The 27,132-nt window shown below is 51.3% G+C and overlaps 3 protein-coding genes across 3 annotated transcripts in view; 2 read left to right on the top strand and 1 right to left on the bottom strand.

The window, feature by feature from the left end:
- The window catches only part of FADS6 (fatty acid desaturase 6), a 1,183,177-nt gene that overhangs the window by 904,171 nt on the left and 251,874 nt on the right, over positions 1–27,132 (top strand). The window lies entirely within an intron of this gene.
- Positions 1–27,132, top strand: part of HID1 (HID1 domain containing) — a 994,098-nt gene that overhangs the window by 966,902 nt on the left and 64 nt on the right. The window lies entirely within an intron of this gene.
- DNAI2 (dynein axonemal intermediate chain 2) lies at positions 2,682–25,210 on the bottom strand. Its single transcript, XM_049769952.1, is given in 15 exon segments — positions 2,682–2,830; positions 3,962–4,189; positions 5,795–5,941; positions 7,408–7,543; positions 9,024–9,247; positions 10,349–10,471; positions 12,276–12,415; positions 15,534–15,647; positions 16,691–16,833; positions 17,735–17,856; positions 19,025–19,084; positions 19,086–19,127; positions 19,129–19,189; positions 20,958–21,153; positions 25,132–25,210. Coding segments are annotated over 14 exon segments (1,836 nt in total). The 5' UTR covers positions 21,143–21,153; positions 25,132–25,210; the 3' UTR covers positions 2,682–2,719.

The following is a 27,132-nucleotide window of genomic DNA, read 5'->3' as shown; positions in this document are numbered from 1 at the left end:
CCAAACATGATTGTAGTTGGGTTTCAGTCATAAAAAAGAACACCCCCTTCACCAATGCAACCTTCCCATCACCAATGCCTTCATCTCCCTCCCCCACCCCTGTATTTGAGACACTTTTTTTCTTTTTTTTTTTTTGGTTTTAGGGCCACACCTGGCGATGCTCAGGGATTACTCCTGGCTGTCTGCTCAGAAATAGCTCCTGGCAGGCACGGGGGGGGGGGGGGGGGGGGGATGGGGGGGACCATATGGGACACCGGGATTCGAACCACCTTTGGTCCTGGATCAGCTGCTTGCAAGGCAAACGCCACTGTGCTATCTCTCCGGGCCCCGAGAGACAGACTTTCTACATCCCTCACTCCATGACATTGTTATGATAGTTCTCAGCATAATGATTTCTCTAACCACACTCACTACTCTTTGGAGTGAGCTTTGTATCCTTTTTTTTGGGGGGGAGGGGAGGGCCACACCCGGCGGTGCTCAGGGGTTACTCCTGGCTGTCTGCTCAGAAATAGCTCCTGGCAGGCATGGGGGACCATATGGGACACCGGGATTCGAACCAACCACCTTAGGTCCTGGATCGGCTGCTTGCAAGGCAAACGCCGCTGTGCTATCTCTCCGGGCCTGAGCTTCGTATCTTGAGCCGGTCCTTCCGGCCCTCATCTCTGGGAATTTTTTTTCTTTTTCTTTTAAATAATATATTTAATCACTGCGATTACATACACTTTCGGTGAGTTTGTGAGCAGGGCTGAGGGGGTCCCTGTGAGGTTGGCAGCAGTGGGCTGTTCACACAACAGTTCAGGGGCTCACACCTCCTTCCCCCAAGCCCGAGTACACCCAGAGTACGCTCTGCACCCTGAAGCTCACTAAGAGAACCCACAGAAACCAGGAATTTTCTCTCCTGGGAGACTGATGGGGACTCCAGCCTCTGTGCAGGGCAGCCACTGGGTCAGCAGGCACCAGGGGCCTGAAATGTCTTTGTCTTGAGCTCCAACTGGGCATTGGCTCTGGCCTCCGCCCACTGGATGCCAGTGAAACTGCCATGCTTTGAGACCATCGGGTAGGCCTGGATAACTCACTGTGCCCCTTGGGGCCGGCACTGTCAGCGGAAAATGCTGCCCACGAGGCTCCCTGTGGTGGGGACGCTTGGGCCAGCCCTGCTGGTGAGACCCGCTGGCTCACGTCTCTTCCGGGGAGACCTGGTACAGTTCCTGAGTACTGTCCTCTCTCCCTTCCCCTGCAAGGCCCAGGCAGCTGACTCCCTCTCTCCAGGTCCCACTGGGCACCCCATCCCTCGGGATCAGACAGTGATATCATTACTCCCAGGGTGATTGCCAAGATCGAGGGCTGGGTAAGCCGAGTCCTGGTGATTTTATCGGGGTCCAGGGACTGCAGCTGAATGATCACTCTTTGCCTATGGCCAAGGATAGGGTGACCCTCCCTGGACACCCTCTCTAGTGAGGTTTGGTTTTTGTTTCATTTGGGGCATACTTGGCGACTTGACTCCTGGCTCTGCACTTAAGGATCACTTATGGTGGGTTTCAAGGAACCCTATGGGGTAGCAGGGAGTCAAACCCAAGCCAGCTGTAGGAAAGTAAGTGCTCCAGCTCTCTGGTCCCCTAGTGGTTTTGTTTGTTTTTGCTTAATTTTGTTGTTTTGTTTTGGGGCCATGCCCAGTGGTGTTAGGGGTTACTCATGGGTCTGTGCTCAGAAATCACACTCTGGGAAGGCTTGGGGGATCCTATGGGATGCCAGGGATAAAACCCCAGAAGGTCACGTGCAAAGCAAACGCCCTCCCCACTGAGTTCTCGCTCCAGCCCCCATCCAGAGGTTTTTATAGAAAGAACGACTCAAGAAATCTTAGTACAGAAAATGCCAATGTGGGAAAGGCATGAGGTGTTTAATGTGCCACATCAGGCCTAGAAGCAGCTCAGAACATCCATTGGTGCTCAGAGGGAAACTCTAGAGAAACTTTGATGGTGGACAGGCTCTGTGCAAAGCCATGTTCATGGATGGTCATCCCAGGCCAGGAGGAGGATCCGTGGCACCCCTGCCCTGGGGCCTGTTGGCATCGCAAGGGGGTGCAGGGAAAGAATTGTGGGCAAAATTTCAAGAAAGCAAATTCAGGCCTGAGAGATCCAGAGGGGTCAGGGCTGCCTGTACTTGGGGTGTGTCTTACTCCATCATGATGCCCCAAGGCTGCCCTGGCTGTGGGCTCTGTGCCTCAGAGTAAGGGGGGGGCTCCTTTGTGCCCCTGTCCCCCTATCCAGTCACATTTGAAGGGCAAGTTACAAGGCTTGAGATGGTTATAATGGAGTTTCAGGTTTTATACCTGGGAACCCTAGTTTCGATCTCCAACCCCACCTGGGCTCTCAGTATCACCAACACTGCAAAATATAGAAAAACAACAACAACAATAACAACAAATGGGGGGCCAGAGAGATAGTGCAATGGGTAGGCACTTGCTTGGCATATGCCAGACCCAGCTTCAATCCTTGGCATCACATACATAATAAGGTCTCCTGAGCATCCCCTCACCCAGGTATGAACCTTGATAAGAGAGCCAGCAGTCAGCCCTTGGGCACTGCTGGGTGTGGGCCCCAAAATAACAAGAAAGAGCCACCAACGAAAACTGGGGAGGGGAGTCAGCCCTCCACTGGTGAAGCCAGAGTGATGGAAAGGGGGTTCGTGTGCGAGTGGGGAGCAGCCCAAGACTGCCCTGCTAGGTATGGGCCGCAGACTCTTCCTCTCCTTCATGGGTCCCAGACAAGTGGGGCATGCCCTCCGGCTCGCTCCCGCCCTCCTGCTCTTCTTCCTCCACATGTGCTTGGGACTGCAAAGGAGAAAATACAACCATGTTAGTGGAGGACTGGCTGACCCCCAAGTCCCAGAATATCCCCCCCCCCCCGAAAGGCCCAGAAGAGTGAGTTGGCTATTCCAGTAGCTCTCTCGGGGCCCTGCTCCATCCTTGGCCCTTAAAGACCCAGAAAGGGGTCGAGTGATGGTGCAAGGGGGAGGGCACTTGCCTTGAATACAACCAACCCAGGATTTTTGTTTTGTTTTGTTTTGTTTTGGTCCACACCCAGCGGCTTTCAGGGGTTACTCCTGGCTCTGCACTCGGAAATTACTCCTAGCAGGCTCGGGAGATCGTATGGGATGCCAGGGATCAAACCCGAGTTGGTCCCAGGTTGGCTGAGTGCAAGGCAAAGACCCTGTCACTGTGCTATAGCTCAGGACCCCAACCCAGGTTTGATCCCCAGCATCCCATTGGGTTCCCTGAGCTCACCAGGAGTGATTCCTGAGCACAGAGCCAAGAATGAGCCCTGAGCACTGTCAGGTGTGGCCCCAAAATATAAAAAATTGTAAACAAAAGAAGAAAGAGGGTACCCCAGTGCCTTCCAGGAGCGATTTCTAAGTGCAGAGTTAGGAGTAACCCCTGAGTGCTGCTGGGTATAACCCAGCCCCCACCACCCCCCCCAAAAAAAAAAAAGAAGAGAGAAGGAAAGAAAGAAATGAAGGAGGGAGGAAAGAAAGGAAGAAGGAGGGAAGGAAAAGGAGGGGAGGAAGGAGGGAAGAAAGGAAGGAGGAAGGAAGGAAGGAAGGAAGGAAGGAAGGAAGGAAGGAAGGAAGGAAGGAAGGAAGGAAGGAAGGAAGGAAGGAAGGAAAGGAGGGAGGGAGGGAGGAAGGGAGGGAGGGAGGAAGGGAGGGAGGGAGGGAGGAAGGAAAGGAGGGAGGGAGGAGGGAGGAGGGAGGGAGGGAGGAAGGAAGGGAGGGAGGGAGGAGGGAGGAGGGAGGGAGGACAGAGGAGGGAGGGAGGGAAGAAGGGAAAGGAAGGATGGAAGGAAGGAAGGTGCCCACGGGGAAGAAAGATGCCACAGACAGTCCAGCTCTGACTTTCCAGAACAGAGGAGCAATCCCCCCCACCAAGTGCCCCAGCCCCTTGGCACCCTTTGCCCGGCCCTACCGTTGGCTGTTGTTTCTTAAGGGCCTCGGCCTCCTTCTTGCGCAGCTCCGAGAAGATGGTGTCGAAGAACTCCTCCTCCGCCCTCTGCATCAACTCATCCAGGCTGCCCAGCTCGTCCTCCCGCGCCTCCTCGTCCTTGCCCTCGGCCGCCCGGCCCTTCTCCTTGAGCCTCATCTCCCGGTGCTTCGCCTCCAGGATCTTCTCCCGCCGCGTCTCCCGCTCAAAGATCTGGGGACCCCCACCCCAGATGCAGAGAGCACGGGTGTGGGGACAGGGCAGCCCTGAGATGTTGCGATGTCCCCTCACTACACTATGAGCATCTCCCTTGGGAGGTAGGAACAGGGACTTGATTTCAAGTCTGCCTCGTATAGAAAGTTCTGGAACAGGGGGGTACCATGTGGTGAACACGGGCCCAAAGGCTCAAGGGTGGAAGGAAGCAGAGTCTAGGACACAACCTGGTGCGTTTTTCTTGGGGTGTTTGGAATATTCGTTCCCTTTTGTGCTCTTCCTATCCCCATTTATTTTATTGTTGTTTTGGGGCCACACCTGATGACTCTCAGGGGTTACTCTTGGCTCTGCATTCAGAAGTCACTTCTGGCAGGCATAAGATGCCAGGATTTGAACCCAGGTCAGTCCCATGCAAGGCAAATGCCCTATCACTGTACTATCGTTCTGGCCCATCTACCCCTATTTTCCAACCCCAGCCAGGCCAATTTTGGGGGAACCTCATCTTTCTACATTTGGCCTAGCTTCTAGTCTGGAAAATTCTATCAAACAGGTTCAACATGAACCACACACACACTGAGACCTGAGTGATAGCACAGTGGGGAGGGCATTTGCCTTGCACACTGCTGACTCGGGATCAGTCCCTGGCATCCCATAAGGTCTCCTGAGCACTGCCAGGAGTGATTCCTGAGTCTGGAATAACACTGAGTGCTGCTGGTTGTGGAAAGAAAAAAAAAGGAAGAAAAGAAAGAAAGGAAGAAAGAAAGAAAGAAAGGAACAAAGGAAGGAAGGAAGGAAGGAAGGAAGGAAGGAAGGAAGGAAGGAAGGAAGGAAGGAAGAAAGAAAGAAAGAAAGAAAGAAAGAAAGAAAGAAAGAAAGAAAGAAAGAAAGAAAGAAAGAAAGAAAGAAAGAAAGAAAGAGGAAAGAGAAAGAAAGAAGAAAGAAAGAGAGATAGAAAGAGAAAGAAAGAAAGAAAGAAAGAAAGAAAGAAAGAAAGAAAGAAAGAAAGAAAGAAAGAAAGAAAGAAAGAAAGAAAGAAAGAAAGAAAGAAAGAAGGAAGGAAGGAAGGAAGGAAGGAAGGAAGGAAGGAAGGAAGGAAGGAAGAAAGAAAGAAAGAAAGAAAGAAAGAAAGAAAGAAAGAAAGAAAGAAAGAAAGAAAGAAAGAAAGAAAGAAAGAAAGAAAGAAAGAAAGAGGAAAGAGAAAGAAAGAAGAAAGAAAGAGATAGAAAGAGAAAGAAAGAAAGAAAGAAGAGGAAGAAAGAAAAGAAAGAAAGAAAGAGAGAGAAAGAGAAAGAAAGAAAGAAAGAAAGAAAGAAAGAAGGAAGGAAGGAAGGAAGGAAGGAAGGAAGGAAGGAAGGAAGGAAGGAAGGAAGGAAGGAAGGAAGGAAGGAAGGAAGGAAGGAAGGAAGGAAGGAAGGAAGAACTTTGACGTGTTCATCAAAACCTCCCATGCTGGTTGCAGATGGAACCCAGGGTGACCCTCATTGCTGTCACCCCAAATTACAAGGGGGTTTTGACGTGGAAAGCTGAAAGCCAGGCCAAGGTCCCCACTCCAGCACCTCGCCCCACCTAGCACGTTCCCTTCGGAGCTGCCCCCACAGCACTCACGGAGGAGGTCATGTTGCGCTCGTTCCGCTGCAGGGTGGACAGCCCGGGAGAAACCTCCAGCAGCGTGGCGGTGCCCAGCTGGGAGCCACAGGCCAGGAAGGCCCCGTTGTCTTGCACCCGGAGGCAGTAGAGGGGCTCGTCACTCACCTGCAGGGGTTCCACAGTAACCTGGGGCTTTGCTTGATTCCTGCCCCCTCAACCCCTGGGATCTGGTGCGAACCCTGAGCCCGGCCATCCAGGATGGCAAAACCCAACTTGGTGGGGGGAAGAGGGGAGTGATAGCACAGCGGGGAGGGCATTTGCCTTCAATGTAACCGACAGGGTTCGATCCCCAGCATCCTGTATGATCCCCTGAGCCTGCCAGGAGTAACTTTTTAGCACAGAGCCAGGAGTAACCCCTGAGCGCCACTGGGTATGGCCCCAAAACAAAACAACAGGGGCCAGAGAGATTGCACTGTGGGCAGGGCATTTGCTTTGCACAAGGCCAATCCACCAGGGTTCAATCCCCAACATCCCATATGGTACCCCAAGCCTGCCAGGAATGATTTCTAAGTTCAGAGCCAGGAGTAATCCCTGGGCGCTGTTTTGTGTAGATCCCCAAAAACAATACAAAACCAAAAAACCTACAACAAACAACAAAAGAGATGGACTAAGCTTGGTATGGTCAAGGGAACTACCAGGGGAGTAACTCGATCACTGATCAATGGATCTATCGATAAGCTCAGTTGGCAAGAGTCCTGGGGGGAGGGAGGGCTACTTTGGGGAGAAGATGTGGGAGAGGGCGAATTTGCTTATTTTCCTGGTATTTTTATATATTTTTTAAATTTTTCTTTGGAAATACCTAGCTCTACTCGAGGATCACTTCTGGTAGGGTTTAGGGGACTTTATGGGATGCCAAGGATTGACCCAAATTGGCTATGTGCAAGGCAAACGCCCTCCCTGCTAGACTATGTCACTGACCCCTTTTCTGATGTTTGTTTAGGTTTTTGGGTCATACCCAGCAGTGTTCAAGGATCACTCCTGGCTCTGCATTCAGAAATTACTCTTGGCAGTACTCAGGGGACCCAATGGGATGCCGGGGATTGAACCTGGGTTTGTTGTCTGCAAGGTAAATGCCTTACCCTGCTGTGCTATTGCTCTAGCCCTTTTTCTTGCTCTGTCTTGTTTTGGGGCCATGCCCAGCAGTGCTCATGAGTTACTTCTGGCTCTGTGCTCAGGAATTACTCCTGGTAGGCTTGGGGGACCCTTTGGGGTACCAAGGATCAAACCCTGTAGGTTACATGCAAGGCAAACACCCTCCCTGCTGTGCTATCACTCTAGCCCCTTTCCTTGTCCTTGTCCTTTTTTTTTTTTTTTTTTGTGGTTTTTTGGGTCACACCCAGCAGTGCTCAGGGGTTTTTCCTGACTCCATGCTCAGAAATTGCTCCTGGCAGGCACGGGGGACCATATGGGACGCCGATGACCTCCTGCATGAAAGGCAACCGCCTTACCTCCATGTAATCTCTCAGGCCCCTCTTGTCCTTTTCTAATTTCCCTCAGGAATCCTGCCAGGCTACTAGGACCCAGGGAAAGAAACCCCGATATCATGGGGGTGGTGTGGTAGGGTGCAGAACCTTCAGGCTGAGTGCAGGGTCACAGTGTTTGAACACGAAGTCCCAGACATCCAGGGTCCCGTCCATTTTGGTGGTGAAGAACACGGCAGGCCTCACAGGGCTCCAGGCGCCATCAGTGAGGTAGGCCATGTGGTACCTGGGGGCAAGGGAAGGACCCAGAAGGGGAGAGGGGAACCAAGTTCAGGGTCTCATACAGGCAAATGCTTTCCCAGGGGTGTGGGGCTAACCATGCGTCCTTGCACCCCAGATCCTTCAAGAGCTTGCTGCCAGCTCTTCCAACCATCTGAGTCTGGCCCTGCCCAGAGACCTCTCCAAAATAACTCTAAGACTGAACAGATATTGGGGGCCCCAGCTGTGGGAATCACTAAGGGAGATGGAGGAAGGTGATGGCCAGAAGTGTGAAAATACTGAGATTACTGGACTGGAGTGACAGTACAGTGAGGGAGGGTGTTTGCCCTGTACTCAGCGGACCTGGGTTGAAACCTCAGTATCCCTTATGGTCCCCCAAGCTTGCTAGGAGTGATTTCTGAGTGCAGAGCCAGGAGTCACCCCTGAGCATGGTCGGGTGTGGCCCCCAAACAAAACAATAACAATAATAACAATGATAATGATCATGATGGATAATAATAATAAAAATAAGGGGCCGGAGAAATAGCATGGAGGTAAAGTGTTTGCCTTGCATGCAGAAGGATGGTGGTTCAAATCTTGGCATCCCATGTGGTCCCCTGAGCCTGCCAGGAGTGATTTCTGAGCGTAGAGCCAGGTGTGACCCAAAAACCAATAGATAAATAAATAAATAAATAAATAAATAAAATAAATAAAAATAAAATTGGGCCAGAGTGGAGGAGAGGACATGCCTTGGTTTTTTTTTTGGGGGGGGGGGTTTGGATCATACCCAATGGCGCTCAGGGGTTACTCCTGACTCTGTGCTCAGAAATCACTCCTGGCAGGCTGGGGGACCATATGGGATGCCAGGATTCGAACCACCGTCCTTCTGCATGCAAGGCAAACGCCCTACTTCCATGCTATCTCTTCGGCCCTGGGGACTTGCCTTGAATGTGGCCAACAACCAGCTCAATCCTGGCACCAAATGTGGTGTCCCCTGGCCCCCGCTGGAGGGATTTCTGAGCACATAGCCAAGAGTAAGCGATAAAGGTCACTTTGGGGTGTGGTCCCAAAGTAAAAATAAACCAGAACTAGCAAGAATCCGGGTAGTTCTGGTTGGTTTAAACAGGAACTAAAGCTGGGTTAGTCTCTGGAAGCTGTGCTCTGTGATTTTTTTGTTTTGGTTTGGTTTTATTTGGTTTGGGGATTACATCCCCGGTGGTGTCAGGGGTTGCTCCTGGCTCTGCGCTTAGGAATTGCTCCTAGAAGCCTCAGGGATCATATGGGATGTTGGGGATCGAACCCAGCTGGCAGTGTGCAAGGCAAACACCTTACCCACTGTATTTTCACTCCAGCCCCCAGACTTATGATTCAGGATGACATGGAAGCAGGTGAGGGAAATCTCTTTGCGTCTCCCAACCTGGCTTAGAGTGGGGGAGTCCAAGGAGGACTGGGTGACCTGAGGATCACCCACAGCCTCTTCTGCCCTCACCCCTGGCCTCCCAGCTTACTTGGTCCACATGATTGATGACTCCCGGCTGTCCTCCGACCAGATGCGGGCTGTCCAGTCACCAACTGTTAGGAAGTTTTTGGGGTAGAAGGGGTTCCGCTGGAGGGCATAGATGGGGCCGTGGTGGCCCGAAAAGGTGCACACGATCTTCTCTCCCGGCGTCTTGGCCTTGCGGTTGCAGGAGATGACGATACCTTGCTCTGTGCCCACCATGAACTTGGTGGGCTGTGGAGGGGTGGACACAGTGGTGGGGCAAGCCTTGTCAAAATCCAGCTAGAAGCTCAGTGGGCCCAGCATGAGGGAAGTAGAGAGGCAGTAGCATAGCTGGAAGGGACCCCCCCAAAAAAGTGGTCTTGAACTGAGTCCCACACCTCTTCCTTGGGTGCTGGCAACCCTCTTATTTTTGTCTTATTTGTTTTTGGGCTACAACCTGCAGCACTCAGGGGTTACTCCTGGCTCTGTGCTCAGGAATCTCTCCTGGAAGGCTTAGGGGACTCTATGGGATGCCAGGAATAGAACCCTAGACAGGGGACAAGAGGCAATAGTACAGTGGTAGAGCATTTGCCTTGCATGTGGCCGACCCGGGACAGATCTGGGTTCAATTCCCAGCATCCCACATGGCCCCAGAGTCTGCCAGGAATGATTTCTGAGTACAGAACCAGGACTGACCCTCATGAGCATTGCCAGGTGTGGCCCTGGCAATTGCCTTCCCTGCTGTGTTACTGCTCCACCCCTATGATGACATTACTTTAATATGATTCTGGTGTCTTTCTGGGGGGGCTTGGGGGACTCTTGACACCAAGGCCAAAGCCAGAGGTGTAGAGTATGAATCCCAAGCACACCAGACTTGAACTCCAGCCCCTTGCTGTCTCCTGGCCTCAGCTGGGGCATAACCTAATTCTATGTGCTCAGCTGTATTCCCACCTCCCCAGCTGTCCTAGGCATCTTCCTCTGACATCACTTCCTTCTCCCTCCTTCCTGTCCCCTAAGCAAAAGTGACCAGCCAGGGCCTTGGCAAGACCTAGACTGATCCTGGCAGCCTCTTCTAGAGAAGGAGGCTTTTATGGACTCCTGCCCTTGTGCTCCCCCAAGCTGGGAACCAAGAGAAACTGCCTGGTGGACAGTAGGTAAAAGAGGTCACCAGGTCCCCGAGGCTCTGCTGCCCCCTGCTGGAGTGCAGCTGTAATAGCCACATACGAGACTAAGGAAATGGCGCCCCCTGGAGGAAGACAGGGGAGAAGCAGCATCTATCACACAAGGCCTTTGCCCTGGGCTCCTGGGATGACAGTAGAATGACAGGGGGAAGGCAAGAGTGGGGGTACTCACCAAAGCCGACTCAAACTCCAGCGAGACAGCACCCAGGGCGTTTTCCAGTATCTCCTTGCGCGTGATGTCCATGATCACCACTTCGGTGGGCTCGCTCAGCTTTCGGATGTCCCACCACATGACCTGGGAGTGGGGGACAGGCCACTTGGAGGTGGGACATGCCCACATCCTCTTGGTTTGAGCCTCTTTTACTTTCCAACTCTTCTTGGGCCAGGCCTTGGGGCATGGATGAGGAGAGTGGATGTGTGTGGGGAGGGGGTGGTCCTTGTGGAAGCTGGAGATGGGGGAATGGTCACTGGTGGAGGGTTAGCCACTATATGGGGTGGGGGAGTGAGCCCTGAGCACAGCTGGGTGTGGGCCCCAAACCAAACGATATATAATTTTATAACATAACATTTATAATATAATATATAATAAAATAAAGACACCCCACAGCCAGGAACATTTGCTGTTGGCATATTTCACCTACTTGCTGCAAAGGACCTGGGAATACTTTCTTGGGGGACCACAAAATAGGAACGTTAGCTTATATAAGTTTCAGAACACCCACAAGTGTTCTGTGCAATGTTATTGTTGTTGTTGTTGTTGTTGTTGTTTTTTGTGGTTTTTGGGTCACACCCGGCAGTGCTCAGGGGTTATTCCTGGCTCCAGGCTCAGAAATTGCTCCTAGCAGGCACGGGGGACCATATGGGATGCCGGGATTCGAACCGATGACCTCTTGCATGAAAGGCAAACACCTTACCTCCATGCTATCTCTCCAACCCCTGTTATTTGTTGTTGTTAATTGTTTTGGTTGAGGGGGCATACCAGGCAGTGCTCAGGGTTTACTCCTGGCTCTGCGCTCAGAAATTACTCCTAGCAGGTTCGGGGAACTACATGGGTCAGCTGCATACAAGGCAAATACCCTCCCTGCTGTGATATGGCGCCAGTTTCCCTGTGAGCAACATGAAATCGCCTCCAAACTGCTCCAGAAAATCTTTAAGCGCACATGTGCCAAGAGAGTGGCAAATAAGGGGTTCAGAATGGGCGCCCCAGGAGGGGGTATTTTCCTGTAAGCCTTTCTGTTGGTGGAGGTTTGTTCTGCATGAAATACTTGCAAGATCCTTTATTTTAATTCTTTTTTTTTGGGGGGGGGGATATACCCTGCAATTGTCAGGCTCAGTGCTCACTCTGTCAGGGTTTGGGGAAACAGATATGGTGCTGTCGATCGAACCCAGGTCAGCTACATGCAGGCAGGTACCTTCCCCTCAGTACTATCCCTCCAGTTCTAATTTCAAGTCCCTTTCAAAAGCAAAAGTTGGCCAGAGAGACAGTACATCAGGTAGGGTGTTTGCCTTGAATGTGGCCAACCCAGGTTCGATTCCCAGCAGCCCATATGTCAGTCTCCCAAGCCCGCCAAGAGTGAATCCTAACACACACACACACACACACACACACACACACACACACACACACACACACCAAAAAAGCAAAAAAATAGGGCTGGAGCAATAACACGGCAGGTAGAGTGTTTGCCTTGCATGTCGCCGACCTGGGATCAACTGGGTTCGATCCTTGGCACCCCATATGGTCCCCCAAGCCTGCCAGAAGTGATTTCTGAGCACAGAGCCAGGAGGAACCCCCCAAAAAATCCAAAAAAGGCAAAAGGTCAATACAGGGGCTGGAGAGATAGCATGGAGGCAAAGCATTTGCCTTACATGCAGAAGGATGGTGATTTGAATCCCGGCATCCCATATGATCCCCCGTGCCTACCAGGGGCGATTTTTGAGTGCAGAACCAGGAGTAACCCGAGTGCTGCCAGGTGTGACCCCCCTCAAAAAAAAAAAAAAAAGCAAAAGGTTAATACATTTCCAGGTGATTCCAACAGGGGGGTTGGGATGTTCGGGGCTCCCTTCCCTGACTCTCCCTCACACCTGGCGGCTGGTACCTGCCCATCTGTGGATGCAGAGAAGCATTCGGTGCCTGTCTTGGACTGCAGCCAGATGGAGCCATACACGGGGTCTCGGTGGCTGAATTCAATGGTAGACAGCTCAGCCACCAGGCTACCCTTTCGAGTGTCCCAGCAAGCTGGTGGAGAAGACGAAAGCAGGGAGGGGGTGCTGAAGGGTGTGGGGGTCCCCTTCACAGTGCATACTTTTATTTTTTCTTTTTTTGGATTTTGGTTTTGGGGTCACACCTGGCAGCCCGCAGGGGTTACTCCTGGCTCTATGCTCAGAAATCACTCCTGGCAGGCACAGGGGACCATATGGGATGCCGGGATCAAACCCAGGTTCATCCCGGGTTGGCCGCATGCAAGGCAAACACCCTGCCTCTGTGCTATCACTCTGGCCTCTCTTTTGGGGAGGGGGGTTGGACCACATCCAGCGGTGATCAGGGGTTACTTCTGGCTCTGAACTTGGGATTCACCCTGGTGATGCTGGGGGACCCTATGGGATGCCCGGGATCAAATTCAGGTTTACTACAAGCAAAACAAACATGCTCCCGTCTATGCTATCACATCAGTCCCATCTGGTGCAAATCTTGTCAGGTTCAAACCAACCTGAACTATCTGCCACTCCCCTGGGTCCCCTGAACCTATAGAAAACCTCAAGTGGGGGCCGGGCGGTGGCGCTGGAGGTAAGGTGCCTGCCTTGCCTGCGCTAGCCTAGGACGGACCGCGGTTCGATCCCCCGGCGTCCCATATGGTCCCCCAAGAAGCCAGGAGCAACTTCTGAGCGCATAGCCAGGAGTAACCCCTGAGCGTCACAGGGTGTGGCCCAAAAAACCAAAAAAAAAAAAAAAAGAAAACCTCAAGTGGACATCTGATTTGTTCACCAGAATAGCTAGTTCTGGGAAAATCACAGGCACAGGCACAGATGTTAAGGTAGCAGGAAGAGGACCTGCAAGTCTGACCCATCAGAGATCCTATGTGGTAGTCAGGAAAGGTTTCCTGGAGGAAGGAAGGGAAACTAAGAGGAGGTAGAGTGAGCCTGGCAGAAGAAGAAAACCCTGCTGTGCCAAAAGCACCCATCAAGGCCGGAGTGGTGGTGCAAGTGGTAAGGCATCTGCCTTGCACGCGCTAGCCTAGGATGGACCATGGTTCAATCCCCTGGTGTCCCATATGGTCCCCCAAGCCAGAAGAGATTTCTGGGCACATAGCCAGGAGTAACTCCTGAGTGTCACAAGGTGTGCCCCCCCCCCAAAAAAAAAGCACCCATCAGAATTTCCCTGTTGCTACTCAGATATAGCTTCCCCCTCGGGATTACTCCTAAAAGGGTTCAAGGGATCATATGTGGTCAGGGTTCGAACCTGGGTCAGCTGCTTGCAAGACAAGTGCCCTACCCACTGTGCTATTGTTCTGTGACCAAGAAATATTGGTTTAAGACAATAAATACGGGGCCAGAGAGATAGCATGGAGGTAAAGCATTTGCCTTGCATGCAGAAGGTCAGTGGTTCGAATCCCAGCATCCCATATGGTCCCCCGAGCCTGCCAGGAGCGATTTCTGAACGTAGAGCCAGGAGTAACCCCTGAGCGTTGCTGGATGTGACCCCCCCCCAAAAAAAAAAAGACAATCAATGTAGGGGTCTATTAAGCTGGAAAAACAGCACAGTGGTACGGCGCTTGCCTTGCATGCACCTGACCCAGAACAGACCCCGGGTTTGATTCCCGACATTCCATATGGTCCCTCGAGCCTGCCAGAAGAAATTCCTGAGTACAGAACCAGGAGTGATGCCTGAGTGCCACTGGGAGTGGCCCCAAAACAAAAACAAAACAAAAATAATTAAATAAATAATATAGTGTTTGGACAGATAGTACAGCATATAGGGTGCTTGTCTTGTCCATGGCTGATCGAGGTTTGATCCCCAGCATCCCATAGGGTCCCCTGAACCCCACCAGGAGTGATCTCTGAGTGAAATCCAATGAGTAGGCCCTGATCAATGCTGGGTGTGACCCCCAAACAAAAATACATTAAATATGGACTATTCTGGATCAACAGCGTTCTCAGTCCTAAATGTCAATAGCCGTTGACTCTGGTTTTATGTTTCTCTCTCTCTTTATTTCTGTCTTGTCTTAATCCTTGCAGTGCGCCAGTTTTAGCCCTTGACCTCAAAGGCCCCCCAGAGTGTGGCTTCCAAACACAACAACAAAGAAACAGGGAAAGAGAAAGAACTAAAAAGTTGGAGGGGGGGGGCGACCCAGAAAGAGAGTATAGAGGTAGGGCGATTGCCTTGCCTTGCACAAAGCCAACCTGGGGCAGTCCCCGGCATCCTGTATGGTCCCCCGAGCCCGCCAGGAGTGATTTCTGAGTGCAGAGCCAGGAGTAACCCCTGAGCACTGCTGGGTGTGACTCAAAAACCAAAAATTAAAAAAAAAGTAAGAATATCCACTTCAGGCCTGCCGGGGCCAAAGAGACATTCTGAGCTTCCTTTTTATTTTTTTGGAAGCAAGTTTTGTTTTGGGGGTACATTCAGCAGTGTTTATATCTTACTCTTGCTTCTGCACTCAGGGATCATTTTTTTTGGGGGGGGCACACCCGGTGATGCTCAGGGGTTACTCCTGTCTGCTCAGAAATAGCTCCTGGCAGGCACGGGGGACCATATGGGACACCGGGATTCGAGCCAACCGCCTTTGGTCCTGGATCGGCTGCTTGCCTATCTCTCCGGGCCCCAGGGATCATATCTTTTTTTTTTTTTGGTTTTTGGACCACACCCGGCGGTGCTCAGGGGTTACTCCTGGCTGTCTGCTCAGAAATAGCTCCTGGCAGGCACGGGGGACCCTATGGGACACCGGGATTTGAACCAACCGCCTTTGGTCTTGGATTGGCTGCTTGCAAGGCAAACGCCGCTGTGCTATCTCTCCGGGCCCGAGGGATCATTTCTAATGGGGCCCAAGGAACCCTTGGATCGAACCTGGGTAGGCTGTGTGCAAGGCAAGTGCTCTCCCTGCTGTGCTATCGCTATGGTCCTGTCTGGAGCACACTGGTCATGCTATGACTGTGACTATTGCTGTTGTTGACATAGTGGAGAAGCCAGAGACACCCACAAAGCCACCTTCCCAGGGACATATGGAGTCACAACAGGGACTCCTCCCACCCACCCCCACCCCCCTATCGGCCATGGTGAGCTAGGTCTGCAGTGGGGGAGAACCCTCAGGAGCTAGACTAAGGGGTTTGGCTCCAGGTTTCTGGTCCGGGTGTCCCCTCACCAATTTGCCCATTGTAGCAGCCTCCCAGGAGCACGTGGGAATCTTTGGGGTTGTACTCCAAGGTGACCAGAGGAGAGGGTGGCTTCAAGGTCATCTCAGGCTTGTTGGGGTTGTCTGAAAAAACAGAGAGAGGTTTCTCTATCATGCAATCTCTATCTCTCCATCTTCTCTTCCCATTAGTCATCATCTATCTACCATCTGTCACTCTTTATACTCTAGCCATCCATCTCTCAGGCCTACCACCTATAATCTAACCATCTGTCTCCCAGCATTTTGTACCAGCCTATAATCTTTCTTCTATCCATCCATCTACCCATCATCTTTCTGTGAATCCATCCATCCATCATCTACTGTTATCAACTACAACTGATCATCTATCACTCTGTAAATCTATCCATTCATCTCTCCATCTATAATCTATCTTCTACCTCTGCTGCCAGCTAACATCTATTTAACTGTCATACCTCATGTACTCATATATCCATCCACCCTTCTACTCATCCACCCACTCACTCATCCAGTCATTCGCCTACAACCCACTCATCCATCAATCCATCCACTCAACCGTCCATCTACCTACTCATACACTCATCCATCCATCTATCCATCCACCAATACATCCACTCAATCATCCATCCATACACCAACTTATATATTTACTCATTCTATCTGTCCATCCAGCCATCCTCTCATTCTATCTGTACATACAGGCCTGTACATTACCCTTCCCATCCATCCATCCATCCATCCATCCATTCATCCATCTGTCTGTCCATCCAAACATCCATTTATCCATCCCATCCCATTCGTCCATCTCTCCATCCATCCATCAATTCATCCAGGCATTCATCTATCCATCCATCCATCCATCCGTTCATCCATCTATCTGTCCATCCATCCATTGGTCCATCTGTCTGTCCATCCATCCAACTTCCAGCAGGTCTGGAAATAAAAGGGCAGGGTCACCAGTTGCACCATGTTATAGGAGTGGGTATGAGTTAGATTCTTCTGGACGTTCTTTCTCCCAGACCCCACCACTTCTGTACAACCCAGCCTCAGCAGGACCTGGGTGGGCCCCACTACATTTGCCCCAGCCGCTGGCCCCCATCTATGCATGTCTGTCTGCCCCTGAACCCACCCTGGGCCCTGCTTCTTACCCAGGTCCCAGATGTAGGACTCGCTACTCATGCCCTGAGGTGCCCGCTGGAAATCCAGGCAAGAATAAGCCACTGCCAGCTTCCGGCTACCATCTGGGTGCCAGGACAAGTGTGTGGCCGATCGCTTGATTTCCTGGGGATCCCTTGAGGGACAACCAGAGGAAAAAAGACTGAAATGCAGGGCTCCCCAAATTTCTTATGTACCTTCTAGTCCTCTCTCCTTCCTTTCTTCCTCCCTTTCCTTTCCCTCCCTCCCTCCCTCTTTTCTCCACCATACTTTCTTTCCTCACTCTTCTACCTTTCTTCCTCCCTCCCTTTTGCCTTCTCCCTCCTGGCCTCTTCCCTTCTTTCCTTCCTTCTTTCCATCTTTCCTCTCTTCCTTCTCTCCCTCTCTTCTTTTTTCTTCCTTCTTACTTTCCTTTTTTCCTTCCTTTCCTCCCTCCCCCTATCTTCCTCCCTCCCTCCCTTCCTTCCTTCATTCTTTCCCTCTTTCCTTCACCCCTTCCTTCCTTCCCTCCCGTCCTCCCTCCCTTCCTTCCTTCTCCCCCCTTCCTCCCTCCTTCCCTTTCTCCCTCCCTCTCTCCTGCCTTTCTTCTTATTTTTGGTTTTTGAGTCACACCCGGCAGTGCTCAGGGGTTGCTCCTGGCTCTATGCTCAGAAATCACCCCTGGCAGGCACAGGAGACCATATGGGATGCCGAGATTTGAACCAATGACCTTCTGCATGAAAGGCAAATGCCTTACCTCCATGCTATCTCTCTGGTCCCCCTGCCTTTCTTCTTCATCCTTCCTTCCTGGCCATACCCAATGGTGCTCAGGGAGTCCCCCCCAGCTCTGTGTTCAGAGACATCATTCCTAGCGTTGTCCTCAGGACCAGCAGTGCAGGAATAAAATCAGGACCTCCCACATGCCATGCCTGTGCTCCAGCCTGTGCTAGCTGCCCACCTCATGCTCTGGCCCTCCCTGCCTGGCATCCACAGGGCATTATCCCTGCCCCCTTGGAGAGACGGCCAAGGCCAAGCCATGACAGCCCAGAGGGTGCCACCTGAAGACGTTGATGGTCTTGGCTGACGGGGCCTCCTCCATCACCTCGGCCGAGTCCTCGTCGTCAAAGTACTCCTGGTATATGTCAATGGCGTTGTTCTGCTTGATGCAGTGCTCCATGATCTAGGGACATGGGGGGAGAGGAATGAGCAGAATTGGGGGGAGTCCTTTCAGGGCTGAGACGGAGTGTGGGCAAGACAAGAACCAAGGGGCTTTCTCTCCAGCTCTTGGAGGTAGCATAGGGTTACACTTCAGGTAACAAGCACAGGGCAGTGACAAGAGGCCTATGTTCATTGTGGGGGTGCAGGCCTGGGGCGAGAGTACAGCTGGAGGGTTCACCTTGCACACGGTGACCCTGGTTTGATTTTTGGCATCCCTGAGCACAGAGCCAGAACGAGTACCTGAGCACTGCAGAGTGTGGCCCAAAAGCAAAAACATGGAAAGGGATTAAGATAAAATGCTTAAAAGAACCGGGGTGGGGGGCAGGGGACATGAAGAGGCAATGAGAGGAGTGAGCAAATGGCCCCTAATGACCACGTACAGTATCCATTTCTGGTTCTTCCACCCAGAGTCAGGTTACCCCTTATTCCAACTTTACTACAAAGCAAAGAGTAACTTCAGCACCGCCTCCTTCAGGATGCCTTCCTTGATTCCCACAGCAGGAAATTCAACTCTCCCTCTTTTCGAAGTTTAAATGGCTAAATATCCTTTTTTGCCCTTTTTTTTCTTGTTTTGTCAGAGTGCCAGGGATCAACTCCAAAGCATTCCCCATATAGGGTCTACCACAGAATGTACACCCTTACAGTATCTCTGTGTTCTTTCACCTATTTGACTTATTATTTATTTTATTGCTATATAACAATGATATATAATTATTTGTTTTGATTATTTTTATTATTTTTAACATTTCTTTTTTTTATTAGATTGAGTAACTCCGTGTTGTTTCACCTATTTTATTTGTTTGTTTGGGAGTCATACACGCGGCAGCGCTCAGGGGTTACTCCTGGCTCAGCAATTCAGAAATTGCTCCTGGCTTGGAGGGCCATATGGGATGCCTGGGATCGAACCTGGGTCAGCCGCATGCAAGGCAAACACCCTACTGCTGTGCTATTGCTTCCGGCCCTTGGGGGGAAAACTTTCTCAGCCCCTGGTCTCTCCCAGCTCTTCCTTGGGCCAGTCTGTGTGTGTGGGGGGGGGGGGGGGTTACTCCAAGAAAGATGCTCGGTTTCAGGCCTGTGTCCCCACACCTGGGCCTGGGTAGAGGGTAGGGGGAGGAAGGGGGGAGCCTCACCGATCCCAGTTGCATGATGGTGTTGATGTAGTTCTCATCCTTCTCCACCTTCTTGCGGAAAGCGAATGGTCTGCTCCAGCTCCAGAGGGTTCACATCCATGGGCCCAGCCCCCCTCGACATGATTGATACCTCGGGTCTCCATCTCAAACCCTCTCTGTGTTGGCCTGCACAGGAAGGAGCATGGAGGGTTAAGGAGAAAGCAGTTGATCCCACCAGCCTCAGAGGCCCTTCCCCCCAAAATCATGCTATCACAGCTTCCCCATCCCAAATGCTACCTGGGAAGGACCAAAGAGAAAGCACAGTGGGTAGGGCATTTTGCCTTGCACGTGGTCAGCCCGGGACAAACCCAGGTTTGATCCCCCGGCATCCCATATGGTCCCTCGAGCCTGCCAGGAGCAATTTCTGAGCGCAGAGCCAAGAGTAACCCTGTGCACCTCAGGTGTGGCCCCAAAAGAAAAAAATTAAAAAAATTAAATGCTGGGCCCGGAGAGATAGCACAGCGGCGTTTGCCTTGCAAGCAGCCCCCCCCGGCGATCCCAGGACCAAGGTGGTTGGTTCGATCCGGGTGTCCCATATGGTCCCCCGTGCCTTGCCAGGAGCTATTTCTGAGCAGACAGCCAGGAGTAACCCCTGAGCACCGCCGGGTGTGGCCCAAAAAACAAAAACCAAACAAAAAAAAAAATTAAATGCTACCTGGGGAGTCGCTACTGCCCAGGGGACCTGCAGGCTGGGTTCCACTGAATCCCAGGGGAGAGAGGTGCTACTCACCCCTCTGCTAAGATCCAGCGGGGAAAACCCTGGGGACAATCCTCCCTTGGCCCCTTGAGATGTAGCTGAGTTGGCCAGGAACAAGGCTGGATGTGCCTCTGCCCTTGGTTTTGCTTCCACCCAATGCCTTATCTCCTTTCCAGCTTTTTCCCCCACGTCTTTTTGTTTTATTTTGGGGTTCTGGGTCAACCTAGAGTTGTTCAGAGCTTATTCCTGGCTGTTCACTTTCTGGGGGCTCTGTAGACACTGCTGTGTGCTGGGAATCAAACCCCAGTCAGTCATGAGCAAGGCTGTACCTGCTGTACTATATCTGTCCCTTCTGCCCCCTTTTTTGGGGGGACTAAACTCAGTGGTGCTCAGGGATCTCTCCTAGCGGGGTTCATGGTACTAAATGCAATACCAGGGAATCAAAGCCAGGTTGATTGCATGCAAGGCAAAAGCCTTCCAGATTGTGCTAGTGCTCCTGTCCCATCTTTTTGTTTAATTATTTATTTTAGGTGGGTTTTTTTTTTGGGGGGGTTGGGGTCACACCTGGCAGCACTCAGGGGGTTACTCCTTGCTCTTTGCTCAGAAATCGCTCCTGGCAGGCTCAGAAGACTCTATGGGATGCGGGATTCGAACCACCCGTCCTTCTGCATGCAAGACAAACCGCCTTACCCCCACTTCTGTACTATCTTTTCGGCCCTTGTTTTTAGGTTTTTGAGCCCACCCAGGTGATGCCTCAGGGGTTACTTCTGGCATATGGCTCAGAAAATCGCTCCTGGCTTGGGGGACCATATGGGACACCTGGGAATCGAACCGTGGTCTGTCCTAGGTCAGCTGCTTACAAGGCAAACGCCCTACCTCTGGGCCACTTTTCCGGCCCCTGTTTATTTTTTTTTTCTTTTTGGGCCACACCTGGCAGTGCTCAGTGGTTACTCCTGGCAAGCTCGGAGGAAACCTATGAGATATAGGGGATTGAACCTGGGTCCGCTGCATGCAAGGCAAAAGCCTTTCCCTGCTGTGCTATTACTCTGGCCCTGAGGGGTGACTCTTGCTCAGGTTTTTGGAGTTTGCCTCGGTCCATGCAAACCTGCTTCTAGGAGGGTTCTGGTGGGGACCCCAAATCCTGCAAGATGGCCAGCCCCCGTCCCACCCACCCCTTCGAGGCAGGGAGTCAGACACACCTCATGTTCGGACATACTGGTGGAGCACTGAATGCCTGAGTCCACCGGGTTTCGCTCCACAAACTGCTCGGCCAGCTCCGGGTTGGGCGGGATGTCGATGTTGAGTTCGGCCTGACGGTCCGAGAAGTTGCATTGTTTCCCAAATTCGCTCCTCTTCTTCAGGTACACATACACGATCTCCATGGCAATGGCCACTGAGGGCAGAGGGCAGGGGAGGCCTCCTGTCACCCCCTTGGCTTCCGGTTAGTAGTTGGGTTGGGGGTCAAGGGGACCCAAGGGATTTTCCCCACAGCTGCATCTGCATTAAAAAATAAAATAAGAGGCCAGAGAGATAGCATAGCGGTGTTTGCCTTGCAAGCAGCCGATCCAGGACCAAAGGTGGTTGGTTTGAATCCCGGTGTCCCATAGGGTCCCCCGTGCCTGCCAGGAGCTGTTTCTGAGCAGACAGCCAGGAGTAACCCCTGAGCAACGCTGGGTGTGGCCCAAAAACCAAAATAAATAAATAAATAAAATAAAATAAAATAAGGGGCCGGTGAGATAGCTTGGAGGTAAGGCGTTTGCCTTGCATGCAGAAGGTCGGTGGTTTGAATCCCATATGGTCCCGAGCCTGCCAGGAGCGATTTCTGAGCATAGAGCCAGGAGTAACCCCTGAGCACTGCCGGATGTGACCCCAAAACCAAAATAAGTAAATAAATAAATAAAATCATAGGACCGAGTGCTAGCACAGAGGGGAGAGCATTTGCCTTACACGCTTCCGTCCCAGGTTCGATCCCCGGATCGCATGTGTTTCTCCTTGAGCCTGCCAGGAGTGATCCCTGAACACCTGAACAGAGCCAGGAATAATTCCCGAGTACTGGCAGGTGTGACCCAAAACAAAGAAAACAAACAGACAAAAAAAAAAAAAAAATCACTGCACAGCAGGGAAGGGTCCACCTGAGTTCAATCTTCAGCGTCCCCCAAACACCACCAAGAGTAATTCCTGAGCATAGAACCAGGAGTAACTCCTGAGGATGGTCAGGTGTGGCTAAAATCTAATTAAATACATAAAATGGGGCCTGAGCAATAGCACAGTGATAGGGCGCTTGGCTTGCACTCGGCCAACCCTGGACAGACCCCAGTTCAATTCCCGGCATGCCAAAGGGTTCCTCAAGCCTGTCAGAAGTGATTTCTGAGTGCAGAGACATGAGTAACCCCTAGTGCCATCGAGTGTGACCCAAACCCCCCTCCCAAAATGGGTCAGCTAGTGGAGGGATTTTTGTTTGTTTGTTTTTTGTTTTTTGGGCCACACCCGTTTGATGCTCAGGGATTACTCCTGGCTAAGCGCTCAGAAATTGCCCCTGGCTTCAAAAAAAAATTTTTTTTAAAGGCTGGGAGGATAGAGACAGGAAGTCAGTTTATTCAAAGACTCGCACTTTCCCACAGACCAGAGAGCGGGTCATGAAGATGAATCACAAGGTCAAAGCTGGGAGTGGGGGGGGGACGGACATCCTGGTAAGACAAGTCCCATGAGGGACCGCAGGAGAGTTTGAGTGAGCAGGTCCATCTGCTGGATCAGCTTCAAGAGGAGGAGGGGGTGCCCCCATGCCCTCTGGGTGTTTGGGGGTGAGATCAGCACCCCCTCCCCAGCCGTGGGAAGATGAAGACCCAATGACAAGTACGTCCTGTAAGAGTCTCAGACCCCCCAAGAACATGCAGGCCCCAAGAGGGGGGTGACATGGACAAAGGGGGGAGTCCATCTAGGAAAAAGGCAATCCTCTTCTCGGCCTGCAGGGGGAGCTCTAGAGCAAAGCAAACCCTCAGTGACCCCAGCTTTCCCCCATTCAGTTTCTAAGCTGCAAATGGGGTTTTGGGGTGAAGCCGGGGTGGTTAACTGTTAGGAGACAGGACTAAGATGGATATCAGCATAAGTTCTGCCTTGTGGTTATGAATGTGTGACCTGAAACATGTGGCCCTTTAAAGCCCTGAGGCTTGAGAAACGACCGTATAGTGTTTTTAAGTTAAGGGTCCAGGAAGTTAAAACAAAACAGCTTTTAACTTGTACCAGGAAATGTTTTGACATATTGTTTTCTTACAGTAAAGCCTTGTAAAATTGTAGCTCTTACACAAATATATACCAGCAAGGATTCTGTATAGATAGCCACAAGAAACCTGTTTGCATCCTGCACCTCCCACTACCCCCACCTTGCTGAGACTGCTTAAAAACCCTCCCGAATTGAGGTTAAATGCACCCACTTAAAATTGAGGTTAACTTAAGCTAATATGCATGTAATAGAAATGTAAAAAATACAATGCCTCTAATGTTTAAGGAGTTACGTAAGTTTTATGGCTTTAGATTGCCTTGTGTGCTGTTAAGAAATATTATAATGTGCAACAATCTGGGGGCTTGAGGGACAAAGTAATTGTACATGGATTCTGTTTTATTTATCTTAACGTTCTTTGGCTGAAAGTTCAAAGTTAAGATATCAGCAAGGGGACTTCTTCTGAGAATTATGTTATGGCTGATTGTCCTTCCACTGTAACTTTACCTTGTCCTCTTTGCATCTTTTGTTCTCATAATTCAAAATAAAAAAATTAAAAAAAAACCTTGCGAAAAATAAAGTTTGAGACTTTGATCAGAAATCCTTGACTTAGTCTCCTCTTTCCCCTCACCCGTTCTTTTTCAGGCAGAATCCACTCTACACCTACGAATTATAGATCCCGCAGGCTGCGATAGTTAACGGACCGAGATGGTATAAGGACCTTCAAGGAAGCTGGGGGAGCCTCTGTCTTGAAATTGTGCAGGCCCCCCCCCCCCCGGCAAGGCAGACAAAGGTAGCAGGAGTGGAGCTTGCCACCCTGGTATTGAAACCTTCTGGAATTTGGGGTCCGCAGAGATTCACCTTCAAAAAGGGCCAGAAAATGACCCCACAAAAACAAAAAGGGCCCGAGAAACAGCATAACGGGTAGGTACTTGCCTTGCAACCGACTGACCTGGGTTCGATCCCATATGGCACCCCATATGGTCCCCCGAGCCTACCAGGAGTGAGTGCTGAGAGCAGAGACAGGCGAGACCCCTGAGTATTGCAGGATGTGGCCCCCAAACAAACAAACAAACAAAAGAGGCATTTCCACCCCCATCATGGTTTCCCAGCTGCACAAGCAGATGTGGGTTGAAGACATGGAGCAGTGGAAGAGGTAACCCCAAAATGCAGAGTACCTGTCCCTCATCGCATGCTCTCTTCTGGAGAAATACTGGGGAGTCTTATCTCTCAGTCCAGCGCCAGCACTCACTTTTTAACTTTTTTACTTTTTGGACACTTGGCAGTGCTCATGAAGATAGGAATCACTCACTCCTAGCAGTGCTCCGGGGACCCTATGGGGATGCCAGGTATCGAACCCAGCTTGGCCTCCTGCAAGACAAACGCCTTCCCCTCTGTGCTATCACTCCAGCCCCCATCACACTTCTGTCATAGGCTCAGTGTATGGGAGTGACCTTCAAACCCCAAGTAGCCATCTTCTTCCTCCTGGACCTGAACCTCACAATCAGGAACTAGAAGGAGGAAGGTGGAAAGACATAGTTTAAGCAAACTGGGGCAAAAGTGGGTTAAGGGAAATTGAGGGATACTGTGTCCACTGCAGGTCAAGAAGAACCGACCTTGAAGGAGATGCCACTCCCGGAGGCAGGAAGAAGTGAAATGAGATTTTAAGGGGGCTGGAGAGATGGCACAGCGGTAGGGCGTTTTCCTTGCACACAGCCAATCCACGACGGATGGTGGTTCGAATCCCAACATCCCATATGATCCCCTGTGCCTGCCAGGAGATATTTCTGAGCGCAGAGCCAGGGGTAAGTCCTGAGAGCTGCTGGGTGTGACCCAAAACCAAAACAAACACACAAAAAAAGAGATTTTAAGTGACTGCCCTCCCATATAGGCAGTGGAAAAGGCTTTGAGAGGGGCCTGTCCACCTGTCAGTGTTGAGAACTTGCAGGTCCCCATGACTGGGGGCTGAGAAGACAAGGGGAGCACTGAGGAGCAGCGAGGACCAGGGGGACCATTCTGAGCTCTGGTCTTTCCCTTCCCCATCCCCAAGCAGATGTCCAGTGGAGGAATTCTTGCATTGAGATATGATGCCCTGGAGGGCGCATCCCTCGCTCTACCGCTCTTCATCCAACGTCCTCCGGCTCCAGTCCTTACCCTGGTTCGGCTCCTGCAGCCGCCGAGACCCGGGGAAGCTCCGGAACCGGGACCCTTGGCTCCAAAGCTGCTCCAACCGCTCTGCACCGCGGCGTCTGCTGGTCTCCTAGCAACCCTGGCCGGGCCGGGCGGGGGCGTGGCCTATGCCCCACGTGACCTCCCAGCCCGTCGGGGGCGGGGCCAGAGGCCTTGAGCATCCCAGGACCATCTGGAGTCAGGAGCAACAATGCACTCGGCAGATCCAGGACGGACATGGGTTCGATTCCCGGCATCCCATATGGTCCCCCGAGCCTGCCAGGAGCGATTTCTGAGCCCAGAGCCAGGAGGAACCCCTGGCCCCCCCAAAAAAAAAAACAAAAAATAAATTAAATAAATAAATAAATAAGAAAGATGAGGCCATAAATATGGAGTCCAAGGACTGGCTGGCTGAAGAAGAGTTGGAGGAAATGTTTGCCCTCTCTTTGCACCAAATCCACGAACGTGCTTGGGCCCTAGAGTAAAAAAGTGCATTGAAGTGGTCAGTGCTGCCTTTGCTGGCCAGCAAGAAAAGCCTTTTATCCTGTCCTTCCATTTCTTTCTCTCTCTCTTTTTTTTTTTTTTTATTTTTATTTTTGGGCCACACCCGGTGGCACTCAGGAGTTACTCCTGGCTATGCGCTCAGAAATTGCTCCTGGCTCAGGGGACAATATGAGATGTGGACGGATTGAACCAGGGTCTTTCTGGGTCAGCCACGTGCAAGGCAAATGCCTTACCTCTTGCACCACCGCTCGGCCCCATCTTCCATTTCTTTCTTAGTGTCCAAGCCCTGCACCCTATATAATACCCCACAGAGTGACAACGCCTCCCACTGGGCTAAAAACTCCCTGGAAGGGCTCCAGAGCTTATAGCACAGCGGGTAGGAGGGCATTTGCTTTATATGCAGTTGACCTGAGTTTGATCTTTGACACCATATCAATTTTCCTGAGCCCCTGAGTGCAGAGGCAGGAGTAATCCCTGAGCACCCTGGGTATAGCCCAAGAACAAAAAAGAAAAATATGGGGGGCCAGAGAGATAGTACAGAGGGAACGGGAGTTGACTTGCATGCTGTCAACCAGGGTTCGATCCTCAGCGTCCCACACGGTCTCCCAAACCTGCCAAGAGTGATTTCTGAGTGTAGAACCAGGAGAAACCCCTAAACAATGTCGGGTGTGGCCCCCAAACATAAGTAAATAAAAAATAAGATTAAAAAATAACACAAGGGAGCCCGGAGAGATAGCACAGCGGCATTTGCCTTGCAAGCAGCCGATCCAGGACCAAAGGTGGTTGGTTCGAATCCCGGTGTCCCACATGGTCACCCGTGCCTACCAGGAGCTATTTCTGAGCAGACAGCCAGGAGTAACCCCTGAGCACCGCCGGGTGTAGCTCAAACCCCCCCCAAAAAAAAAAAAAAAAAAAAAAAAAAAAACACAAGGGGCTGGAGAGATAGCTTGGAAGTAAGGCTTTGCCTTTCATGCAGAAGGACAGTGGTTCAAATCCTGGCATCCCATATGGTCCCCTGTGCTTGCCAGGTGCGATTTCTGAGCATAGAACCAGGAGTAACCCCTGAGCGCTGCCGGGTGTGACCCAAAAACAAAACAAAACAAAAAAAACAAAAACAAACACAAGAGAGAGAAAAAAACTGGAGATGGGATTGGGGAAGCTGCACTTTGCAAACTTGTATTTGTTGAATGAATAAATGAGTGAGTGAGTGAATGAATGAATGAATGAGTGAAATGTCTCATGCTTTCAAAGCAATGAAATAAAACCATTGGAATTAAATGCCATTGAGCGCCTTGGGCAAACCGACTTCCTTTCCTAAGATCCAGCTTTCTTCAGTGCCAAGTGCAAGAACAGCCGTTGTGGAACTTAGGGTAACTGGGGCTTCAAAGAGATGCCAATGGCAGAGTGGCCTCCTGGAGCAAGGCCAGCTGGGCACTCCCCACTGCGGGGCACCAGGCCAACTGGAGTTGAGGGGTTGGCGTG

Source organism: Suncus etruscus, chromosome 1 (genome assembly GCF_024139225.1).
Source record: "Suncus etruscus isolate mSunEtr1 chromosome 1, mSunEtr1.pri.cur, whole genome shotgun sequence".
Classification (NCBI taxonomy): Eukaryota; Metazoa; Chordata; class Mammalia; order Eulipotyphla; family Soricidae; genus Suncus; species Suncus etruscus.
The sequence above is the reverse complement of the archived record's forward strand: the minus strand, read 5'-3'. Positions and strand labels throughout refer to the sequence as shown.